At 41.2% G+C, this 19,464-nt stretch overlaps 1 protein-coding gene across 3 annotated transcripts in view; it reads right to left on the bottom strand.

The window, feature by feature from the left end:
* Nucleotides 1-383: 383 nt before the first annotated feature.
* creb3l2 (cAMP responsive element binding protein 3-like 2) overlaps nucleotides 384-19,464 on the bottom strand; it is a 34,082-nt gene continuing 15,001 nt past the window's right edge. Inside the window, exons 1-12 of one of the 3 annotated variants that reach the window (XM_025899724.1) lie at nucleotides 18,829-18,852; nucleotides 10,475-10,718; nucleotides 9,661-9,863; nucleotides 9,481-9,559; nucleotides 9,064-9,269; nucleotides 8,599-8,745; nucleotides 8,215-8,273; nucleotides 7,835-7,903; nucleotides 5,202-5,301; nucleotides 4,872-5,001; nucleotides 3,587-3,821; nucleotides 384-2,460 (exon numbers count right to left, since the gene is read on the bottom strand). In XM_025899724.1, coding sequence (XP_025755509.1) covers nucleotides 2,385-2,460; nucleotides 3,587-3,821; nucleotides 4,872-5,001; nucleotides 5,202-5,301; nucleotides 7,835-7,903; nucleotides 8,215-8,273; nucleotides 8,599-8,745; nucleotides 9,064-9,269; nucleotides 9,481-9,559; nucleotides 9,661-9,863; nucleotides 10,475-10,718; nucleotides 18,829-18,837 — 1,557 coding nt within the window. In that variant the 5' untranslated portion in view covers nucleotides 18,838-18,852 and the 3' untranslated portion in view covers nucleotides 384-2,384. Of the gene's footprint in view, nucleotides 2,461-3,586; nucleotides 3,822-4,871; nucleotides 5,002-5,201; nucleotides 5,302-7,834; nucleotides 7,904-8,214; nucleotides 8,274-8,598; nucleotides 8,746-9,063; nucleotides 9,270-9,480; nucleotides 9,560-9,660; nucleotides 9,864-10,474; nucleotides 10,719-18,828; nucleotides 18,853-19,464 lie in introns of those variants that run through there. The other 2 variants (XM_005475880.4, XM_005475879.4) reach the window with 2 other exon arrangements.

The raw sequence follows: 19,464 nt of genomic DNA, 5'->3' as shown, positions 1-19,464 counted from the left end.
TGTGCAACTTACTATGGACCCAAATAAGTCATGGTACCTTTTTTAATTACCCCATCCATTCATTACTTTCTGTTTTATAAGTCAACTTCATTAAATCATTAAATATTGTACAGCATACAGTAAATACTGAGTAAGTTACTGGCGATAGCCCAGAATTAGCATCAGCGTCAGTCAACCAATATGTTAGTCTGGTTCTAGATTGGGTAATACTGCTGTGATCAAACTGGTTGAGGTGGTACAGTATATTTATACCATGCAAACACTTATCACAGCACACTTTCTGCAAGATAGGTAAAACACAATGACTCTTGACTTAAAGGGATGACACCAGGACATCAGAGACTGAAAAAGAATGAATAAATGAACACACAAACTCGTGAATATGATGCTTTTACTAAGGAAAATACTTTATTTGTTTGAAAGCATGAAGACAGAAAGGCTGGTTTTACACAGAAGCAGCGAGGAAATTCAATTTTATTTGGAAAAAAGTTTTCTGGCGTAACAAAAGGGCAGTGTGCTCATCTCGAGTCTCTGATGATCTTTCTGTTCCTAACATTTACAAGCCTGGCAGTGAGAAATGTGTAAAGAGCGTCATTGAAAGCTGACAAATCCATTTCTTGATATTGACAAAGCTTCAAATACAAATTTTGGCTTTACAGTCTGTAGATTTGGTCAAAAACTGTTGTTTTTAATCCTGAGCTGTAAACTACCACGAGTTCTGGGGTTAACTTGAATTTAAAGAGCTTCTGTTACTGATTGGTATCATACAGCTGACGGCAGCAAAGCTCAGACATTTAAAACCCATCTGTAACACACTTGAGGTGGACAGTTAAGACATTTTAAATTCACTGTGATCAGGAATTAAGCTAAACAGAAAGTCAGGACAAAGCCTGCGGCTAAGACGTCTTACGTTCATAATTTATCAACAGCACAGAGCCCAAAATAGAGTCAGAGTGAATAATGGATTGGTTCACAAACTACAGATCCCAGACACATTTAGACGTTCTCATTTATTAACAACTCATATTTACAAAAATAGAAACTTTTTTTCCCATTTCTCGAAAGAAATATTTTTGGCAAATGCTGTAAAATAGCTGTAAAAGACTCCTGGAGCTGACAGCTGAAGTGTGCAAGGCAAAAGTGTTGCAGGATTTAAGATAAAAACAAAAAAACATCATTCAGAAACTGAATCCGTGGTTTCATCATACTTTTAAATGCCCAATCACATGCTGTTGTTTTTTCTATTTCAATCTGATTTTACCCCAAGAGTCTGATGAGATCGATGCCACTCATAGCCACTTTCAGATGAGCTAAACTTTTCAAAGTATGCTAAAACCTCACTAGACAATGCTCAGTGCCAGAATGAGGCCAGCAGTGCCTAAACAGTAAAAATGAAGCAGTTAGCTTAGCTCAAGCTCAATATTAATCATGCAGGTACGACAGTGGTATCAATCATCTCAGCTAGCTCTTTGCATCTTGTGGTCAAATGGGCAAACGTGACCTATAAAGGAACAAAAATAATTTTGCAGGAAACCACATCTCAAATATCAGCTTCTGACCGGCACACGGTGACTGTCCTACAAAAAGAACCGAAGACCAGCTAACGGGGTCCCCACGTGCCAAATATGAATGAGAATAACCCACTTCAGGTTGGGTTTTAACAGTTCAGTCAGTATTTCCTTGAGGAAATAGAAAGATGAGTGCAGATTGAATTTTTTGTTTTAACCCAGTTACAAATCTTTACCAATGAGTGCAGGAACCCCAAGCTAGGCCCTCGAAAAGGAAAAAAAAGAACAATATATAAAAAGAGTACAATAAAAATAAAAAGACAAAACACAGTATGAACACAAACAAGTATAAAAATGGGCTGTACGCATTACTGGAATGAAATAAAAACATTTAATAGCAATAAAGAGCAATAAATTTTGAAAAAAAAACATCAACAAAAGTGTCTATAAATATAAAAGGTTCTCATCAGTGTCCTGTAAAAAGCCTCACATGTCATATTTTAATATAATTACCCCTCAAATAAATGCCACACTCTCTTTGAAATTCTCTAAGTGTGATTTTTAAACACAGTGTCTCGAGCCGGATCAATTAAAACAACTACAACTGGTAAGTTGACTCGTGAAAAACTATTCAGTGCAACTTTAGTTCAGAAATTAAGGCAACCAGTGCCCCTCTACTCTTTTATTATTCCTACCATTACAGTGTATCTGATTAAGCAGAGATGGCATTAAAAAGAATGACCTTAAAATATCAGCAGTGGAAGCTTCTATATGAGGTTTGCTCCAGGACACTGAACCATGCTCCAGAGAGGGGTCAAAGGTCATCGTGGGGAGTAAAGGAGGAAGGATTGGGGGTTTTTGGTGTGAATTTAAATCTCAGGAAGTCTCGTTGACTGTTCTCTCCAGCTCTATCACTTTACTTCTGCTCTCGTTCGTCCTCTGCTCCAGAGACCTGAGAGACACAGCACAACTGGATGAGATTCAGTTCACTACAATAAACTGAATCTTTTCTGTGTCAGGCTCAAAGGAAGCCAACATAAAAGACGCCAAAACTCTGCTGCACTTCAGCAAACGCTTAACCATCCAAACATACAAAGATGGACTATAACTAAGGCGGATGGGAGCCCCCGCAACAACAAACAAAAATGTCAATTTGAACTTATATAGCACATTTCATTCTACCAAAACTCAATGTGCTTAACAGAAAATAAACCTGTGTAGGTTTTCAATGCCTTAAAGCAGTGAAAGCAGCACAATAATACATGAAAACACACACACACACAGGTATTGAGTGTAGGTCTTTGTGAGCAGAAAGGCTCGGAGTCTGCTTTTGAATGTCAGCACAGATGTAATTGATCTCAGGTCAGCAGGCAGCTTGTTCCAAAGAAGAGGACCACAGTCACTGAAGGCCCCCTCAGCACACTTGGGTCTGATTCTAGGAACACTGAAAAGATCTGCACCTGATGACCTGAGGTGTCTGACTGGGTTATAAACAGCGCGGAGAGGAAGGCCACACAACACAACCACACCGCTGGATTCAGACTTCTCCACTAAACTAAGATTAGTAAACAAAACTACAATAACCAAAACCCAACCTAAATAATATTTAATTAACCAAAACTGGGTTAGCAGCAGAGGACTAATGACCTGGCTTTATATGCACGCAGGTTAGCACTCTGCAGCCAAACATCGATCCGCCTACCACTATTCAACAGTCTGACATAGAGGCTGATGTCAGTTTTAACTTATATAGCACATTTCATTCTACCTAAACTCAATGTGCTTAAGTCTTGTAGGCTCACCATACAAGACTGAAGATTTGTGATTAAAACAAGACTCCCAGTGTGCTCAGAGGAGGTAGTGTTAGTTATTACAGGTCATGGTTATCTGCGTTTACACGAGCATCATAATTAAAATTGTATCTATGGTAAATCTGTGAGAAAAGTGAGGTTTTAATCTTATCGAGAAAGTTAAAGTGGGTGAAATCTTTCCTTTGATTGAGTTCAGGTATTCTGTTTACTCCCAGTACCATCATCATTATCATCATCAGAGTATTCCTCATCGTGCTGTGTGTTTACCTGTGCAGGTCAAGGAGCAGGTTTTTTGACGTCTGTGTGTCGTTGCTTTTATTCCTGAAAGGTGGGTGTGTTTCCATCCTGGTGGGTTCAACCCCGAGTTTCTGCTGCTCTGAGCGACGCCACGCTGCCATCACGACGGCTGGCGTGTCCTCCCATTGGTCGGGATATTCACCGCCCAGGCCGAGGAGGTGCGGCTGTTCATCTTCGAAAGTCGATAACAGACTCCTCGACTTAACTGAAAGTTGGGGAAAAGCGCTTATTAGTGCCTAATTTTTGTGAGAAGAAAGTATGACTGTGTGCTGTCAGGAAAATCATTTTTAAAGTTCCGCACTCACTCACACACCAGCCCACACACACTTTGCAACTGTGTAGCACCACATGTTATTGTCTGCCTGGTGAAAAGACCGTGCAGCCTGTGGGTTTGTGTGTGTAAGTGTGTGTGTGTGTGCGTGTGGGCAGGATGGGAGAGGAAACTGAAATTGATTGTTAAGAAAATTATATCTGGTTTCTCTTACAAAAGAAAAAGTGCGTGCATGTGGGAGGAAGCAGAGAGGATGCAGTGAAAGGTCAACGCCACTAATCAGTCTCTGTAGCTGTAGGAGGCATCTGATTAGCAGCAATGTTATAATGGACCACCAAAGTTTAATAGCTGGGAACTAATGATTCATTACAATGGAAACAGCAGGGCAGGTCACTTAAGCTGAAAACTCCAGGAAAGGTGACTCGAACTGTGGGTGTGTGTCCACTTCCAAAAATGTGGGACGCTCTGGTCGCCCGTCTCAGCTCCACACGCATGAATATACGGTTTCATACGGAAAATGTAAACATTTCTGTGTAATCAAAGTATCAGCATAACCGTGCTGATACTTTGTCTCGAATTGAGAGGCGTTGGACAAATTGTATGTTTTTGATGGAAGCAGGAAAAAGTCGGGAACACAAAATGCCATCAACTTTTCTAAATGCCATCTAAGTTCATCTATCTGCACTGCCAGCAAAAAGCTGTTTAGCAAACATCTTTGAAAAACATCTGTCCATATTTTGCTGTTTTGTTCAGTTTTATTTTGTTTTCGTGGAGAAAACCCGACTATGTCAAGCACAATATATTCATACTTTCCTCTGATATTTACATTACTATTTAACCGTCCCAACAATACTATATTTTTGCATTTACTTTTGGTGTAATTAAAGCAAAGCTGTTCATCTGCTTTGCTAAATCACGCTGTAACTACGCCGAGTAAGGTGTATTAAACATGTGTATAGAGTGTGGGTTGGTGAGTGTGACTACCTGTAGCTGTGTAGGACTCTTTGACATCCAGCTGTTTGGAAGCGAGGCCTGTTTCAGTGATGGTGGAGCGTGGCGTGAAGCTGCTGGGATAAAAACTCCCCAAAAACAGCGCGAAACACAGCACAACCACCTACAGAGAGACAAACACAAAGAGAAGAAGAAGAAGGGTGGAGAGAGGAGAGGGAGGGAGAGGTAAATAAATTATGAATCACACATAATGCTACGCTGCTAATGAATGATGGGAGCAGATGTTTCTAATTCAATATTTTAATCAATGTTTCATCAGCACAATCTCTGTTAATACACACACACACACACACACGCGCGTACCATTAAGCATGATGATGTCTGGGTGCCAACCATCCTGCAGGACTTGGAAACTTTTCCTGCCACGGCTGCCTGGAGAGACTGCAGCTGCTGCAGGAGAGACCTGAGGAGAAACACACACACAGGTTACACACACACACCTGAGTGCATCGTGCATGCTTTTTTCACCATATAGACAATATGCATTTAATGTATCGTGTAAAGAGAGTGCAAACCATTACAGCTTAGCACAAAAAAACACCTGCCTCACTTTACATTTCCTCCGGCTCATATTTGAACTCGGTGACCACAAACAAACCGACTCTTGGCTTAGAGTTGTTTGTGGGTCTGTGATCTGTGTGTCAACGCTGAAGACTGCCTCGAACAGTTTCTCAGTTTTGTCAAAGTGCTGGAAACGGCATTCGCACCACGGGACACCAAAGTATGAGCCTAGTTTCTAAAGCCTCTCTTTACAAAGTGTTAAGAGGGTTAGCCATAGAAAAAAAACAACAACTACACAATGTGTCTAAGCTAGAACTCGTGACCAGAAACCAACAATAGAGCTAAAAACACACAATATAATACCCGACATGGCTAACCCAGTTAACCTCGTTCCTTTAAATCTGTTGGTTTTCTATGATTATTTTTAAATTTCCTACCTTGATGTTTTTTCTCAGCTGTTTCTGTCTCCACATTCAGTTTAAGTGTAACTGAATGTAAGTGTGAAATGAAAGCAAACAGCTTAGAACGCACTGGCATGACACGATACGTGAGATATTTTTAAAAGAAAGCTTAAAATTTCATTTCTCAGAGGAGAAAGGATCAGCTTATCATTTCAGACATACGATGTCTATCCATTGAACTGCCTTTCTCCCTATTTTTTTTTACTTTTGTTTCTTTATTAATTTTTTAACATGCAAAGACATTGTTAGTTGTTATGTGTGTGCTGATTTGTTCTGTTTTGTTTAGAAAAACAAAAAACATTGTTGTAAACTGAACAGGTTTGCAGACTCTCTTCTGTACTGCCATCTCCAGGACTGAAAAATGAAGCCACTGTGGAAGCATCAGAAAGCTGCAGTTCCTCATCTGGCCACTTGAGGCCGACCTCCAAAGTGAGTCAGATCCCATTAAAATGTCCAACTTTACAGTAGAAATAGGCATGTTTTACACTTTGGGGTTCGATTGACAGTCTCCCTCCCCCACCCCCACACCCCATTCATAACCCCCACTATAAGTGCATGGTGGGGTTTTTATTTTTTAAATATTATTTATCCAGATATTGGCTGCTGTGATTGACAGATAGGGGGAGCTGTAGTTGTGTACCGGGCCTCATATTTGCTAATCGGAGTTGCTTAACTGTACCATTCTTCTTTGTTTGTGCTGTTCGAGCTTTTTTGAAGGAATTGCCTTAATGGCACTAAAAACAACAAGGTGGCAAGTTTCAAAATACGGAGACTTCATGGTGGCTTCCATCTTTTATATACAGTCTATAAAAGTTATGCAAACTGATTGAATTGTGCGTCCACAAATTCTGCATGTTAATGTGAATGACACTGCAGTTAATGACATCAGCATCCTTATTATAAAATCCAGAATTTGCACTTTAGTGAAGAATCTGCTGTTTATTTTTGCACAAGTCAAACATTTTTCTGAAATTTTGCTTTCTCGTTTGCTTCATTAAATAAGGAACTAAGCTTAACAACAACATAAGCTGGCTGTCCAGGTGTCCCAGAATAAAAAACACACACACACCACGCATGCAACTGGTTCATTAAGTTTTTGACACTGACAGCAAAGCCCACTTTAACCACTGAGTGCAAAACAAGCCCCAGAACAGCTGTGTTCCAGGCAGCTATACTTAACACAGTGCACTCACTGGGTGCACGCACGGTTCATCCATGCATAACGAGAGCAAACAGCGCTGTCTATCCGATACAGGGTGAGCTTTTCACATTAAAATAGCCTCATGATTATGCATGGATGCAAAATTGCAGCTGAACACATCCACGGGGAGCTTTTGATTCAGCTCTATTTGCAAATAATAAAACTGAGTCAGTGTTTCCCCACTCATTCTCCGTGCTTTTCTCAGCTGCACTGCGTGAAATAAAAACAGATGCCTTTAGAGATTCACAAAGACAGAGGGAGAGGGGAAAAAAAGCCAAATCCCCAAGGATGTGTTAAATCCAGCACGCGCCCAGGGAGGGACAATTTTAGGTGTGAACCCCTCCTCCCTCATGACTTTCCTGGTGTTTTGATTGTCACCATCCCAGAGTCTTTATGACACACTTGTCATCGCCTCTGTCGCTCACTCATCTGTGTCGCCACTGACAGAGGCTGAATCTGCCCAAAAAACTGGACTACCACCTCAGTTATCCTTTTGTTTTTGTGCTCGCGCTCTCGTATTCAGAAAAAGTCCTGCTTCGTGCTTCGTGAAGACAGTTTACTTACCTACCTTAGGCCAAAAGAGGAGGGAGAATTTGATCTTTGACCAATAGGGGCAATTTAAAAGCATCTTGCGGGAAATAATTAACTTCTATGTGGTAATTTTATATTTTTATGTAGTTTCAGAAGTTAAGGGTCTAAAACGGATCCATTACTGTGCATTAAATCAATCCTATATGAGGTTAAGACTGTGAGTCCGTGTGTGCTGCTCTTACTTGTTTGTACACTCCAGAGTCTCCACTTTCCTGCGCAGCTCGCTGTTTTCGTTGGAGCAGGTCTCCACCCTGTGGTCAGACAGCAGTACTGCAGGGTCAGTGACTGAACGCCGTTCATTCATCAGCACCATTTTCTGCCTGTTCTGATTCTAGTATGATTTATTTGTAGTTTAAGAACAGCTGCTTTCACTCTGCACACCTCAGTAATGCCGAGATTCAGCCTGAGCATGTTTGAATGTGGATACGTTAGATGACCTAACATGTTTTTAAAAGGGGACACTAAAGTTTATGCAGCATTAATAGCTGTTTGTTATTTGTAGTGATCCTGACATTGTTTTTCACATAATAATAAGAAAGAGGAAAAAAGAAGAAGGACTTACTTCTTCTCCAGAGCATCCATGTACTCCTTCTTCTTCCTGCGACTCTCTTGAGCTGAAATCTGAGAGATGGAGAAGGAAACAGAATCAGAAAAAGTAGAAAAATCAGAAATTTGCCTTACATGATTGAGTTTAACAGGTACCGGGATTCTTCACAAATATTTTCTTGTTTTTTTCTTGGGTTTTTTTTAAAAACTATTTTGTTCTAACTTGCAGTAAACATATTCGTAGTCTTTTAGACTCTTGTGATCACGGATGCTTGCTCAGATCATCCAAAACACAAACTGTGCCTTAAAACAAAAAAAGTCCTACATCTAATTATTTACACCTGCATGTGTAACTGCAGATATAAATGTAGTAAATGTCAGTTTAGTCTGGAATCAGCACCTTGTTCTTGATCTTCCTGCGGATCTTCTTAAGTGCCTTCTCCTCAGCTTTGGTGAGCGGGAGTTTGGTGGGAACAGGGTAACCTTCGGCCACCAGCGTGCGGCGCTCTTCCTCGGTCAGGATCAGTGGCCCAGAACCTTGCAGTTTCTACAGGAAACAACAGATAATCAAAAATAATGTCTAAGATGTCTAAAAAAATTGCTTGTGAATTTTACACTATAATTTCTTTTTTGGCACGAGAGTCTGTACGTATACATTAGGTTGTAGAAGGGATGTGACAGGAGTGGACAAGGTGGAAAATCCGGTATTTCCTACATGTGATATTCATGGATTGCAGAGCAAAAACATCAGGAAAATTATGCAAATAAAATCAGTTATTTTAATTACATCAGCTGAAAACTTGTTACTCTGCTATTCTGCTCTCTTTGAGGTTTGATGGGCTTTTTAAATTTTCTTTAATCTTACGTGAGGAGCGGTGAGCAGAGGCGAGTTGGAGAGGGAGGACGAAGCGCCTCGTGGTGACACTTTCAGGCCAGCCTGGGATGGAGGGGGGCTGGTGGGGGATGTGGGGCAGGAGAGGCCAGGCGGGGCGTGGACAGGGCTTTGGCTGCCCTCTGAGTCACTGCCGTGGGAGCTCGGGGGAGTGGGAGGCATCTGTAGAGACTCCAGACCTAAAACACAGTGGCTGGATTGTCAGCTATTCATTCAGTCTCAGAGAAAACAGAGAAAAATTATAAAAATGAAAATTTAGAAAGCATTTTTGATGCTCAGGGGTTTTCAAACTCAACTGTGAGGTATTTAAAAAGATCGCCAGCAGGGGTCCTCGTAGCACACCATTACAGAAGTGCAACAAGTGGAAGGAGAGGAGAGGAAAGAACTGACCTTTTGGTGAGAGATTGAGGAACTGGTCCACTTCATGAGGCTCCAGTTTAATTTTAGGGCTGATGTTCTCCTCCTTTATCTTCAAACAGAGGAAAAGAGAAACAGCAGGTGTTAAAATGTTACAAACATTAAAAAAAGAAGAAAAGAGCACAAATATCTGATATAATCATCGTTTCTCACCTTGATGGCTTTGCTCTGGTTCACTGTGATCTGAACCGAGGTGGCAGCAGGGGCCAGGGCCGAACCCTCGGAGGTTTGGGGCCCCTCACTGGTGGCCAGAGAGAGGGAAAGCGTGGGGAGCAGGGAGGGAGTCTCACACAGGAGGCCCTCAATGGCTTCCTCCTGCTCCATAGGCCACTCAGCTGAATCGCCATCGGACTCTGCTGCAGAGGAGGCAAAGCGTGCTCCTGTTAGTGCTCTTTACCAATGAGGTTAGATTAGATTAAGGCTTATCTACCACTGCACACAATAATACCAACACTTAAACATCGTGCAAACAGTGATACAGCAGCTCCATAAATATTACGGTAATGGCTAACACATAGTGGTTTATAGAGCACTAATGCTTCATTAGCAATCTTAACTTTTGAGTTTTAACTTTTGTTTACAGTCCTTTCACAATAAAAGCTATAAAAGCCTTGATAAAGCAGATTTAGTGGTAAGATGCTGTTTGACTGTTTTCTGTCTTTTGTTCTTTCTTCTTCTGATTCTGGTCTGATTCTCAGTGTGATGATGTGAGAATCAAAGCAGGGATTTTACATCACGACCCACATTTTTTGAGTTTAAGTGGGGCAGACCAGTGAGACTCCACTTTCTCCCAGTGAAGTTCATTTTAACTACACTTTCAATCCCGGCGATATGATTTGTATCAAAAAATAAAAAGTCTTTAAAACCAACAGCTGTGATTAATAATCACTGTGAGCTTGAGGACAAGCACCCCGGTGCTTTTTATTGGTCGTCCTTTAAAGCCCCGATCATTGTGTTGGCATCTCACCTGCTTCGCTGCCGTGCTCTCCGGTCAGGTGTGACAGGGGTGACTGGGGTCGGCTGTCGCCGCACAGCGAGTAGCTGTGCTCGGCGGTGATGTGGGGCGGAAGAGGGGAAGACGGGGACAGGTCGGCGCCGTCGTCTCCCTCCATGGACTCCACCGAGTCTCTCCCCCCGGACAGGAAGGGGTCGCTGAGCAGCTGACCGAGCAAAGCATCCTGGGAGAGGTCGTCCAGCAGCTCGGAGAAGTGCTGCAGGGAGGAGAAATAAAGCACTATGAATTTTCAGAGGATGTTTAATTTGAGCTCCTGTCACAGACATGCAGGAGGAATCAGACAGATAATTACATAAAGCCACATCGTCGGGAGCCTACGACCGTCAGTCTGTAATTACAGACTATTAAACTCTTTATTGGCACCTTGCCTCGATGTTTCCCTCAGCTCTCCCTCGGAGAAGACTAAAGCAGCCAATCAAATACTCAAACCTCTCCCCCACTAATCACAGCTTCTCTTTCAGTGTGTGTTTGATTCTCAGTGTGGTGACACATTTACCAAACACATACAGAAGTTTGGAGACAAGCCCTCTTCCTCCCGGCCTTTGATCCCCCATCATCACATTCCTTATCTCCTAAGCAGGTGAGCATGTGTAGATCTCCCCCCTGTGATTGGCTGTTATGACTGACATAAACAAAAGGCAGCCAAAGCAAAGTATGCTGGAGATTAGGCGATAACATAGTGAGATAAATCGCCTACATACACCCGGCCTTCCTCTGCTCCTCTCAGCATGCATAAAACATGCAGACTAGACCTCCAGGTTTGATGTTTTGGTCCCCAAAACAAAGGAAAACAGAACATCGATGTCTTATCCTGTCAGATAAACCCAAACATACTCAGTTTAAAGAAATAAATAGCAGATAAAACCATTAAGTCCTCACTTCACAGTCGCTATTATACAACAAATGTTGTATAATGTTTCTAGAAAAACTTGAATTACAGCCACACACCTATATGCTTCCACCAACCAGTTTATATCCGGTCTGTCCAGAAACACTACATGTACATGTATGAAGGGATAATTGAAGGAATTTAACAGAAATGGAAGTGTACAAAAGTTCAAATATGAACGTCGATACCAAGAAGCCACAAACTTTAAAAGGTGGACATCAAACATTAGTGTCACCGGTTCAAAAGTGAAATAGAATCACAATGTTCTGTTCTGAAGTTATTACACCATGTAGTTAAGGTGTTTTTGCAGAACATTTGCAGAACGTTATGACGTCGTTCGTGTCTGAGTCGGTGCCAGGATTTAGAAAACATAATTCCTCCTGCTACAGCAGTCGCCAGCATGGAGGCAGTTATCGTTTCAGCCAAACTCGGCCTAGGGCACTTTTTTTTTTTTTTTACCTGCCCAGATAAACGGTGAAATAAGATAAAACTGCATTACTTTTATTCAATATAAAATAAAGTAACTGGTAATAAAGTTACTATAAGTCTGTTTGAATATAGTCTACCCTTGGTGCCTCTGTTTTGTTCTGCACTGAGCTCGGCTGGAAAAGCTCCCTTCTCCTCTCAGTTCTGCGGCACACTTACACTGATATTCATCCACGCTCCACCCTTACTCACTCACTCATAAATAAAAGTTATTTAAAGCAGTTTAATCTGGAAATAATCCTGTGTTTTTTAAGGTCTCCCATTCCCTGTCACAGTTATCGAGCTGGGCTATGAAAGTAGGCAGGCCTGATTTATCAATGTTAGCAAAACACTTATTCAATGCATAAAAATTGCTAACAGGAAATGAAGATTACGAAGATTATGAAAAAATATAGGCCATTGCTTTTATCATGTGTGCAGTTTTTCGTCCTTTTTAGATATATTTATTAACTTGTCATATTCAATTCTGGAAAAAATTGCTAATAATATCTGGTGGCAAAAAACACAAGTACCCGAGTAGGTGGGTAACTCTTTCCCTCTTGGGTTGCCTCCCGTGGGTAACGCTTGTTTCTCTTTTCTGAACGGAGCGGTTTCGATCATGCTTCCAGAACAAAATGAGCAGGTGTGGATCAGAAGTTAGCGAGGGTGATCGCCGCCTATATATGAAGTTATATATTAAAACACGTGTTCACTGATATATCCTGAGCTTATCAAATGCCATCTTCAAGAGGAGCAGGTTTTTCACTTAAATAAACACATTGTATGTGTGCATACATCCAATGACAGACACTTTCTATTTTTTTGCACAGCAGATAGATTTGGCACAGATTTTTCCTATATACCCAGGCTTGGAATCTGCACTAGGAGTACACTGGCATGTACAAACATGTGATTTATTTTGGCAAACACGCCTTTTTCTTACTCTTAAATCCTAACTCTCCTGCAGTTTTGTCACTGATGAACTTCCGTACATTGTTTATCTCCTTGTGGTGTTACTGTCAGCTACGCTTTCTATTTGAGTTGTTTTATCGCTATTATCGTATTATTCTTTTAAGAAACAGAAATGATATACAGTTACCCTTAGGGATCGGATATATTTCAAACTGACAAAGCTAAACTTTTCCAGCCCTGTCCTCGCTTGAACTCGCTGCTTCAAAAACATTTGTGATGCAACTTCAACTTCTGCTGGGACACAAAATAAGAAGCAGGTTTCCAATTGCAGTTTCAGCTACATGGGACTCGGCCAGTGTGAGAGAAGAAAACCATTTAAATTAGAGTGAAGCGCAAGACGAGGAAAACAACCTATAACGACACCGATGGTTTGGACAAACTGTTATAAAACAACAACGAAACAGACAACAAAAAAGATGTATACATGAATGAGAAGAGGGATAAAGAGAGAGTGAAATCAAGACGCAGGAAACGAGGAAAGAGGAGGACGACCGAATGCCAAGCATGCGGCTTCGATTACAGTCTGAGAAAGAGAAGGCTTAACTTCTAGCATTTTCTCCCACATGCACAAACACAGAGGCTTGAGGACGGCCCTTATAGGGCAGCATACAGAGGTCATTTCACTGTGTGTGTGTGAGTGTAATGCAAACAGTGACAGCACACCGTGAATCTATTCAAGAGGGAAGACAAATATTTACACATTTATCCACCTGTGGGTTCTATTTTAACCTCCAGAACAGCGCATATAAGTGGAAACAACCCATTATATAAACATATATTACTGTGTGTGTGTGTGTGTGTGTGTGTCTGTGAGAGAGAGAGAGAATGTGAACAACTACTGTGGACAAACATTTACAGCTTTACCCCAATTCCAGCATCTCCTGGCAGCAGCGGCATTACCGAGAGGCATCTTATTACTTTAAACCATTTTAAACAAGTAAAGACACAAAACACTGACAGATCTGTGTGTTAGTTACAGTAATAATAATCATTTTAAATATAAATCGTAATGATAACATCATAAATACCACTACAGTTCAAAGACTATCCTCATTTCCATTTACAGCGATTAATATTTGGCGGTATGACTTTGTTCTGGGACCTCCCTGTCCTTGTATACCACGAGCAAGCAGCGAGAGTCAGAGTGTAAAACGAAGCAGGCATCGCTGACAACATACATGACTTTGATAGAGTCAGAAAAAACATGAAAAGAAAGATCTGGGGTTGAAAGTGGGTTGCAAAGCGGCTTGCAGATGCACAGCAACTGTAGTGAGGCTATATCTGCTGAACCAACATAGAACAAACATAGAAATGAGACTGTATTTTTGTAATTTTACACAAATTTTAGATTTGCATAGATCTTAGGATTATCATACTAAGAATTTTGAAGATACGAGGCTCGTTACCTTAAACATAATCACATCTAACATAGTAGCTTAAGCCATGTGACTGCGTTTATTTTAGCATAATGTTAGGATATTGTTTCCTACAAAAAAGTGTGTGTGTGTGTGTGTGTGTGTGTGTGTGTGTGTGAGATGGGGGGGTGACAAAGCTTTAAAATCACAATAAGGCCCGAAAAAACCAAAACCCCAAAAAACGGTGGGTGTGTTTTTTTAGCTTTCAGGAGGAGGAGTAATTACATACGATGCAAATCCATGTTTACAAGAGAAGGTCTGGTTTATGGGACATCTGATACCACCCCAATGTCACAATGACACTGCTTCACAACACCGCAGAAACAAACTAACTAAATAAATAAAAAAACAGCTTTTATCACATTAAGTTTAGTTTAAAAAATATCAATAAACAAACATGGAGGCTCAGAAACGAATATATCCTCCTCTTTCTTGAGAACAGGAAATGGGAGAGGTCCAACTCCGCCTGCTTGAAAACAGAACCACACCAAAGGCACACAGTGAGGCTTTATGAGCTCCCTGTCATTTCTGCTGTGGGAGTTTGTGGTCATGGTTGTGTGTGAGACTGGGCTGCAGCATAGGTCACTGGCCGGGTGTAGCTCATCACGCACAACAGAAACCTCTTTGTCTCCGCATCCCAACAGAGAGGTGTAATTTAGGGCTGGCTGTAACCCGACGCTCTCCAGCTGGGAAACAACCACGAGAGCTGAAGCCAAAATGGGAAAATTGGGAGATTACACTAGAACCAGAGCAAGAATCAGCAGGTTACTGACTGACTGAATATGAGGCTGCCCTCATATTTTTCATAATAATGTTTCTAATGTAACACGCAGAAACAAGCAGAGGACTCAGCTGACGGCGCAGATCGCAATCTTTTAATTGAAGTCGCGATGAAATCTGTCAGTGGAGGCGGAAATGAAGACCGATAATGTCTCGAGCTGTGATGAGACATCAGTGCCGTCCGCGGAAATCCCGTGTCATCCAAAGAGAGAGACAACACAGCCAGCAGATGAACAATATTTTTCATATATCAGGATCACATCAAAGGAAACGGGATGAAGAAAAAGCACCAAACTGGGACACTAGATAAATACTTTGGAGTTTGAGCTGTTTCAAATTGACTGTGACTGTGTTAGATTAACGCCAACAAGCTAAACAGTTTCGTCACTTTACACCAGAAGTGGCACGCAGACAGCACTGTGGAGACAAACCATAACACCGATATCTCTACAGCTGTTTACTTCACATATGGCTAGAGACCAGTCAGCGAACCGCCTGGCAACCACCTGTTGCTAAGGGAAAATGTGTACTTCTGTACCGGTTAGCAACATGTTGGTTGCTGATATTGCTGCTTAGCAATTGCTTTGGCTGCTAGCAGATTTGCTAGTAGTTTGCTTGGAGGATGGCGACTTGTCTGCAAACGATCACCAACTGCTTGCAGACTGAAACTGAGAAACTTCAAAATAAAAGTTGTGCCTTACCGCTACAACCAGAATCTTTCAAAGGGCGCAACTTTTACTTTGAAGGCAGAGATTCTGCGTCTTGAGTTACACTTTTTCAAGATTTGGCAAATAGCCGGTGTTTACAGAAATCTGCGTCTTCAGTGCAAACTACAGGAGATTGTAGCTTGTTAGTGACTAAAACAATCACAAGGAAGTTTTTGACCCAGCTCCATCTTTCCCAGCAACCATTTTCCAACCATCAGGGGAAAGCACATTTTTCCCTAGAGACCGGAGGTTGCTGACCAGTCTCTAAGCCTGTGTAACTTAGGCCTGAAATATGTACTAAATAGGCATTCACTCATATGAAATTTGGCTCAGTTATGTGCTTTTGGTTTGATTCACTACACTACACCTCAGTAGCAACTGCTAGCATGAGAGCTAACATAGCACAAAGGAAGCTAAACAACAAAGAAGTTTGGGTTTTTAGAAAAGTAAGAAAGTTTAAGTCAAGCCTAAAACAATAATCCCAGCATCTTCATCACAATGAGGATTATATCTTATTAATTTAATACTGAGTACCGGTAATGGCTGATACATGACTCCGAGGCCAACTGAAAATGAACCACAGCAACCCTACATCTAAATGTTAGAAAATAAAATAAAACCATTGGGATTTAAGAAATATCCAGTCCACTGCACAGCAGCCAGTTGCCAGGCAGAACAGCAAGCGGTAAGCCTTGACATCTGTGTTGATCACCGGTTAGCAGCTAATTTAACAGAGGGAGGAGAGGAATGTCCTTCCAGGTCTGTAATTCTTCTGTAAAGTACGGTGTGCGTCTGTTTTAACCCTTAATGAGCAGATCCTAAAGCTCGAGGAAAGTTTGATGATGTCCCCTCCTCCCATTAAAGCCCAAACCAGATGTCTGCAAACTATAAATCACACAAAAACCACACAGGCCCCACCGTCCCCTTCCTCTAGTGTGTGTCCAGCTGACTGTGTGTGTGTGTGTGTGTGTACCTTGCCCTGGACTCAGCTGTGTGTACTTTTGCTGATGACACACTAATAAAGTACACGCGTCTGTGTATCAGCACCAACTGAATGACTCAATAGTTTGATGTGGATCCCGATGATCTGTCCCGGTCGCTTTACTGCCACTAGTAACCGACACGTGTCCAATTATCAACCGATAACCAGTGCAAAGGGTTGAATGAAGACCTGAACTTTCATCTGCAGGAATCTTCTATCTGACTAACGCATCATTTTGTTATCGTGTCCTGCTACGCAGTCATTAAGAGATAGAGAAGCGAGGCTTTCTCCTCTAACTTCTCTCAAACTTGCTCTCAAATTCTCTTGAAATCCGGTTCCTCGACCCTCTAGTTTGATTGTCCTAATGCAGGCCCTCTGGTGAAATTCCCAAAACACTTTGAATATTTGCATGTTTGGTCCTCAGCCGCTGTGGTAACTGCACTTTAGCAATGAGTGAAACTCCTGCCCCCGGAATGATAACAATGCATACAAGCAGTTTTAACACTTAGCTAAAGTGTGTACACGTGCACAGCGTTTATCACCCGAAGAGCAGAGATTGCTCTCCACTAAGTACAACCTTTAAACACTCATCGATGACCTCAGAAGCAGCCTGTCACACATGACACTGATAATGATGTGAGCAATATTTGTGCACGTCTGCCATTTTTAATCTAAAAAAAAAAAATCCAACTGCCCCCTACAATTTTTTTTACATTATTTTATTAAATAAAACTTTGCCTTAAAAGTCTTATTATATTTTAAAGTTTACACTCCTAATCTGTCTTTCATGTACACGTTTGACCAAAGACAAATGTACAACCAAACAGAAATTGTTCAAGCCTCTGATGGGTATGAACTATGTGCTTTATTGTGTTTCATTTCTCTTACGGTGTCCAGTAAGTAAAGAATAGTAGCCATTGCTAACCATCGTTCATCACCCCCAAAAATTTCTCCAACCCCAGTTCCAAAAAAGGTGGGAAAAATAGAATGAAATGATTTCCTAACCTGGTAAACCCAAATCTTATTTACTATAAAACACAGAAAACATATTAAACTGGAAAAAACTTATAATTTAAACAGACATGTCTCAAAAAAGTTGAGAAATGTAAAAAGTACTATATGTCTGTCAAGGTTCTCAGTCATCCAGGTCATCGTAGTCTAAGGAAGAGTAAAAAGTAGACTAGACTAAAAAGTACTATAAAGAGCAGACATGCACCAATCTGCAAAAACTGTGTCTACAAACTGTGGAACAATTTTTAAAAAAATGCTCCTCAATTCAAATTTGTGACAAATTTGAATATTTCATCTATATTACACAATATCATCAAAAGATCCAGAGAATCTGGAGAGCTGGAGGTTTCTTCCTGTTAAAAGTGAGTTTTTCCTTCCCACTGTCACCATATGCTTGCTATGGACACTGAAAAGCTCATAAGATCACCTGGAAGTTTTGCATAAAGACAAGACAACAGTTAAATCTGCAGTGAAATAAACTATTAACAACTGAAAACGTGAATCACAGCAGTCACACATCACAAGCCTGGAAAGATCTCATTAAAGAAAATTGGAATGACAGAGGCACTGATTCTCTGCAGTTACATTTTAGTGAGTCACCAAACACAACTAGATGCCTGAAGACTGAGACAAAACCCTGCATGTTATTATCAAACTAAAAACAAACTGCAGAGGATCAGGCCGACACAAATGTCTTTCAGAACAGATAAATTAGTTTAATTAGATAAACGTGATGGTTAGCAGGATCATAAATAAGTCTGGAACCACTTTAAACCTGTCTCTGGCACTGGGCTTGATCCTGGTATGCTGTCCAAGCTGTGGCATTGATACTCTCTGTGTTAGCACAACAAGACAAATCACAGACCTTGGAGAGTTTCGGCTATCTGGATCTTATCTGAGGGGGGAGGTGGCAGTAGGAGGTGAGCCCAGCATCGAGCCCACATGTCCAGACAGCCGGGAGAACTCACAGGATGCAGCTTCCATCACTTTTAACAAACTGTTTGACGTAAAACAAGCGATACAGTTCACGGAGATCCACCTGTTTAAGCTTCATCCGCAGACACACAAACACACAGCAGTCTCACCACAGCCATGAGGGAATTCGAAGAGATGTGAAGCTCGGCCAGAAACGACCTTGTTTGACAAAAACCTCTTCATTCCAAGAGAAACACGATCTGGTTCTCACACCGATAAGGACACGGAGACACTCCCTGACCCAGATTCCCGACATCGATCCCAGCTTGATTTGCTAACCCCCCCCTTTTGGTAATCAAAGGTGCAGCGAGTGCACCAGGGGATAAGAGAGGATAATAACAGAGGAAGGCAGAAAACCAGCAGCTGTCAAGGATGCCTGGATGATTAGAAGCACAAATAATGACTATTTTCATTCAAATTCAAACTTTTTCAGCTTTTCTAAACAGTCATGGGTACTTAAAACTGAAAAAAAAAAAAAGTTACAGGATGCCAAAACCTCTAAAATATTAAATTTATTATCATTTAAAACAAAGAACAAGATGTTATCATTTTAAAAACTTTATCAATTTAATCCTCCCTCAAACACAAAACCTTTTGGTTCATTATTTGGGGTTTTTGGCCTCTCAAAACCCCTAACTGTAAGGTTAGAGGCTCTAATCAGCTTATTTCCATTCACAGGAGGCTGTTATCAATTACAAAGCTTTTAAAATCTGACGACCTGCCCAGCACTGAGCAGCACAGCTTTT

The sequence above is a fragment of the Oreochromis niloticus genome, linkage group LG17 (genome assembly GCF_001858045.2).
Source record: "Oreochromis niloticus isolate F11D_XX linkage group LG17, O_niloticus_UMD_NMBU, whole genome shotgun sequence".
Classification (NCBI taxonomy): Eukaryota; Metazoa; Chordata; class Actinopteri; order Cichliformes; family Cichlidae; genus Oreochromis; species Oreochromis niloticus.
Note: the sequence above shows the minus strand (reverse complement) of the source record. Positions and strands in the feature narration are given on the sequence as shown.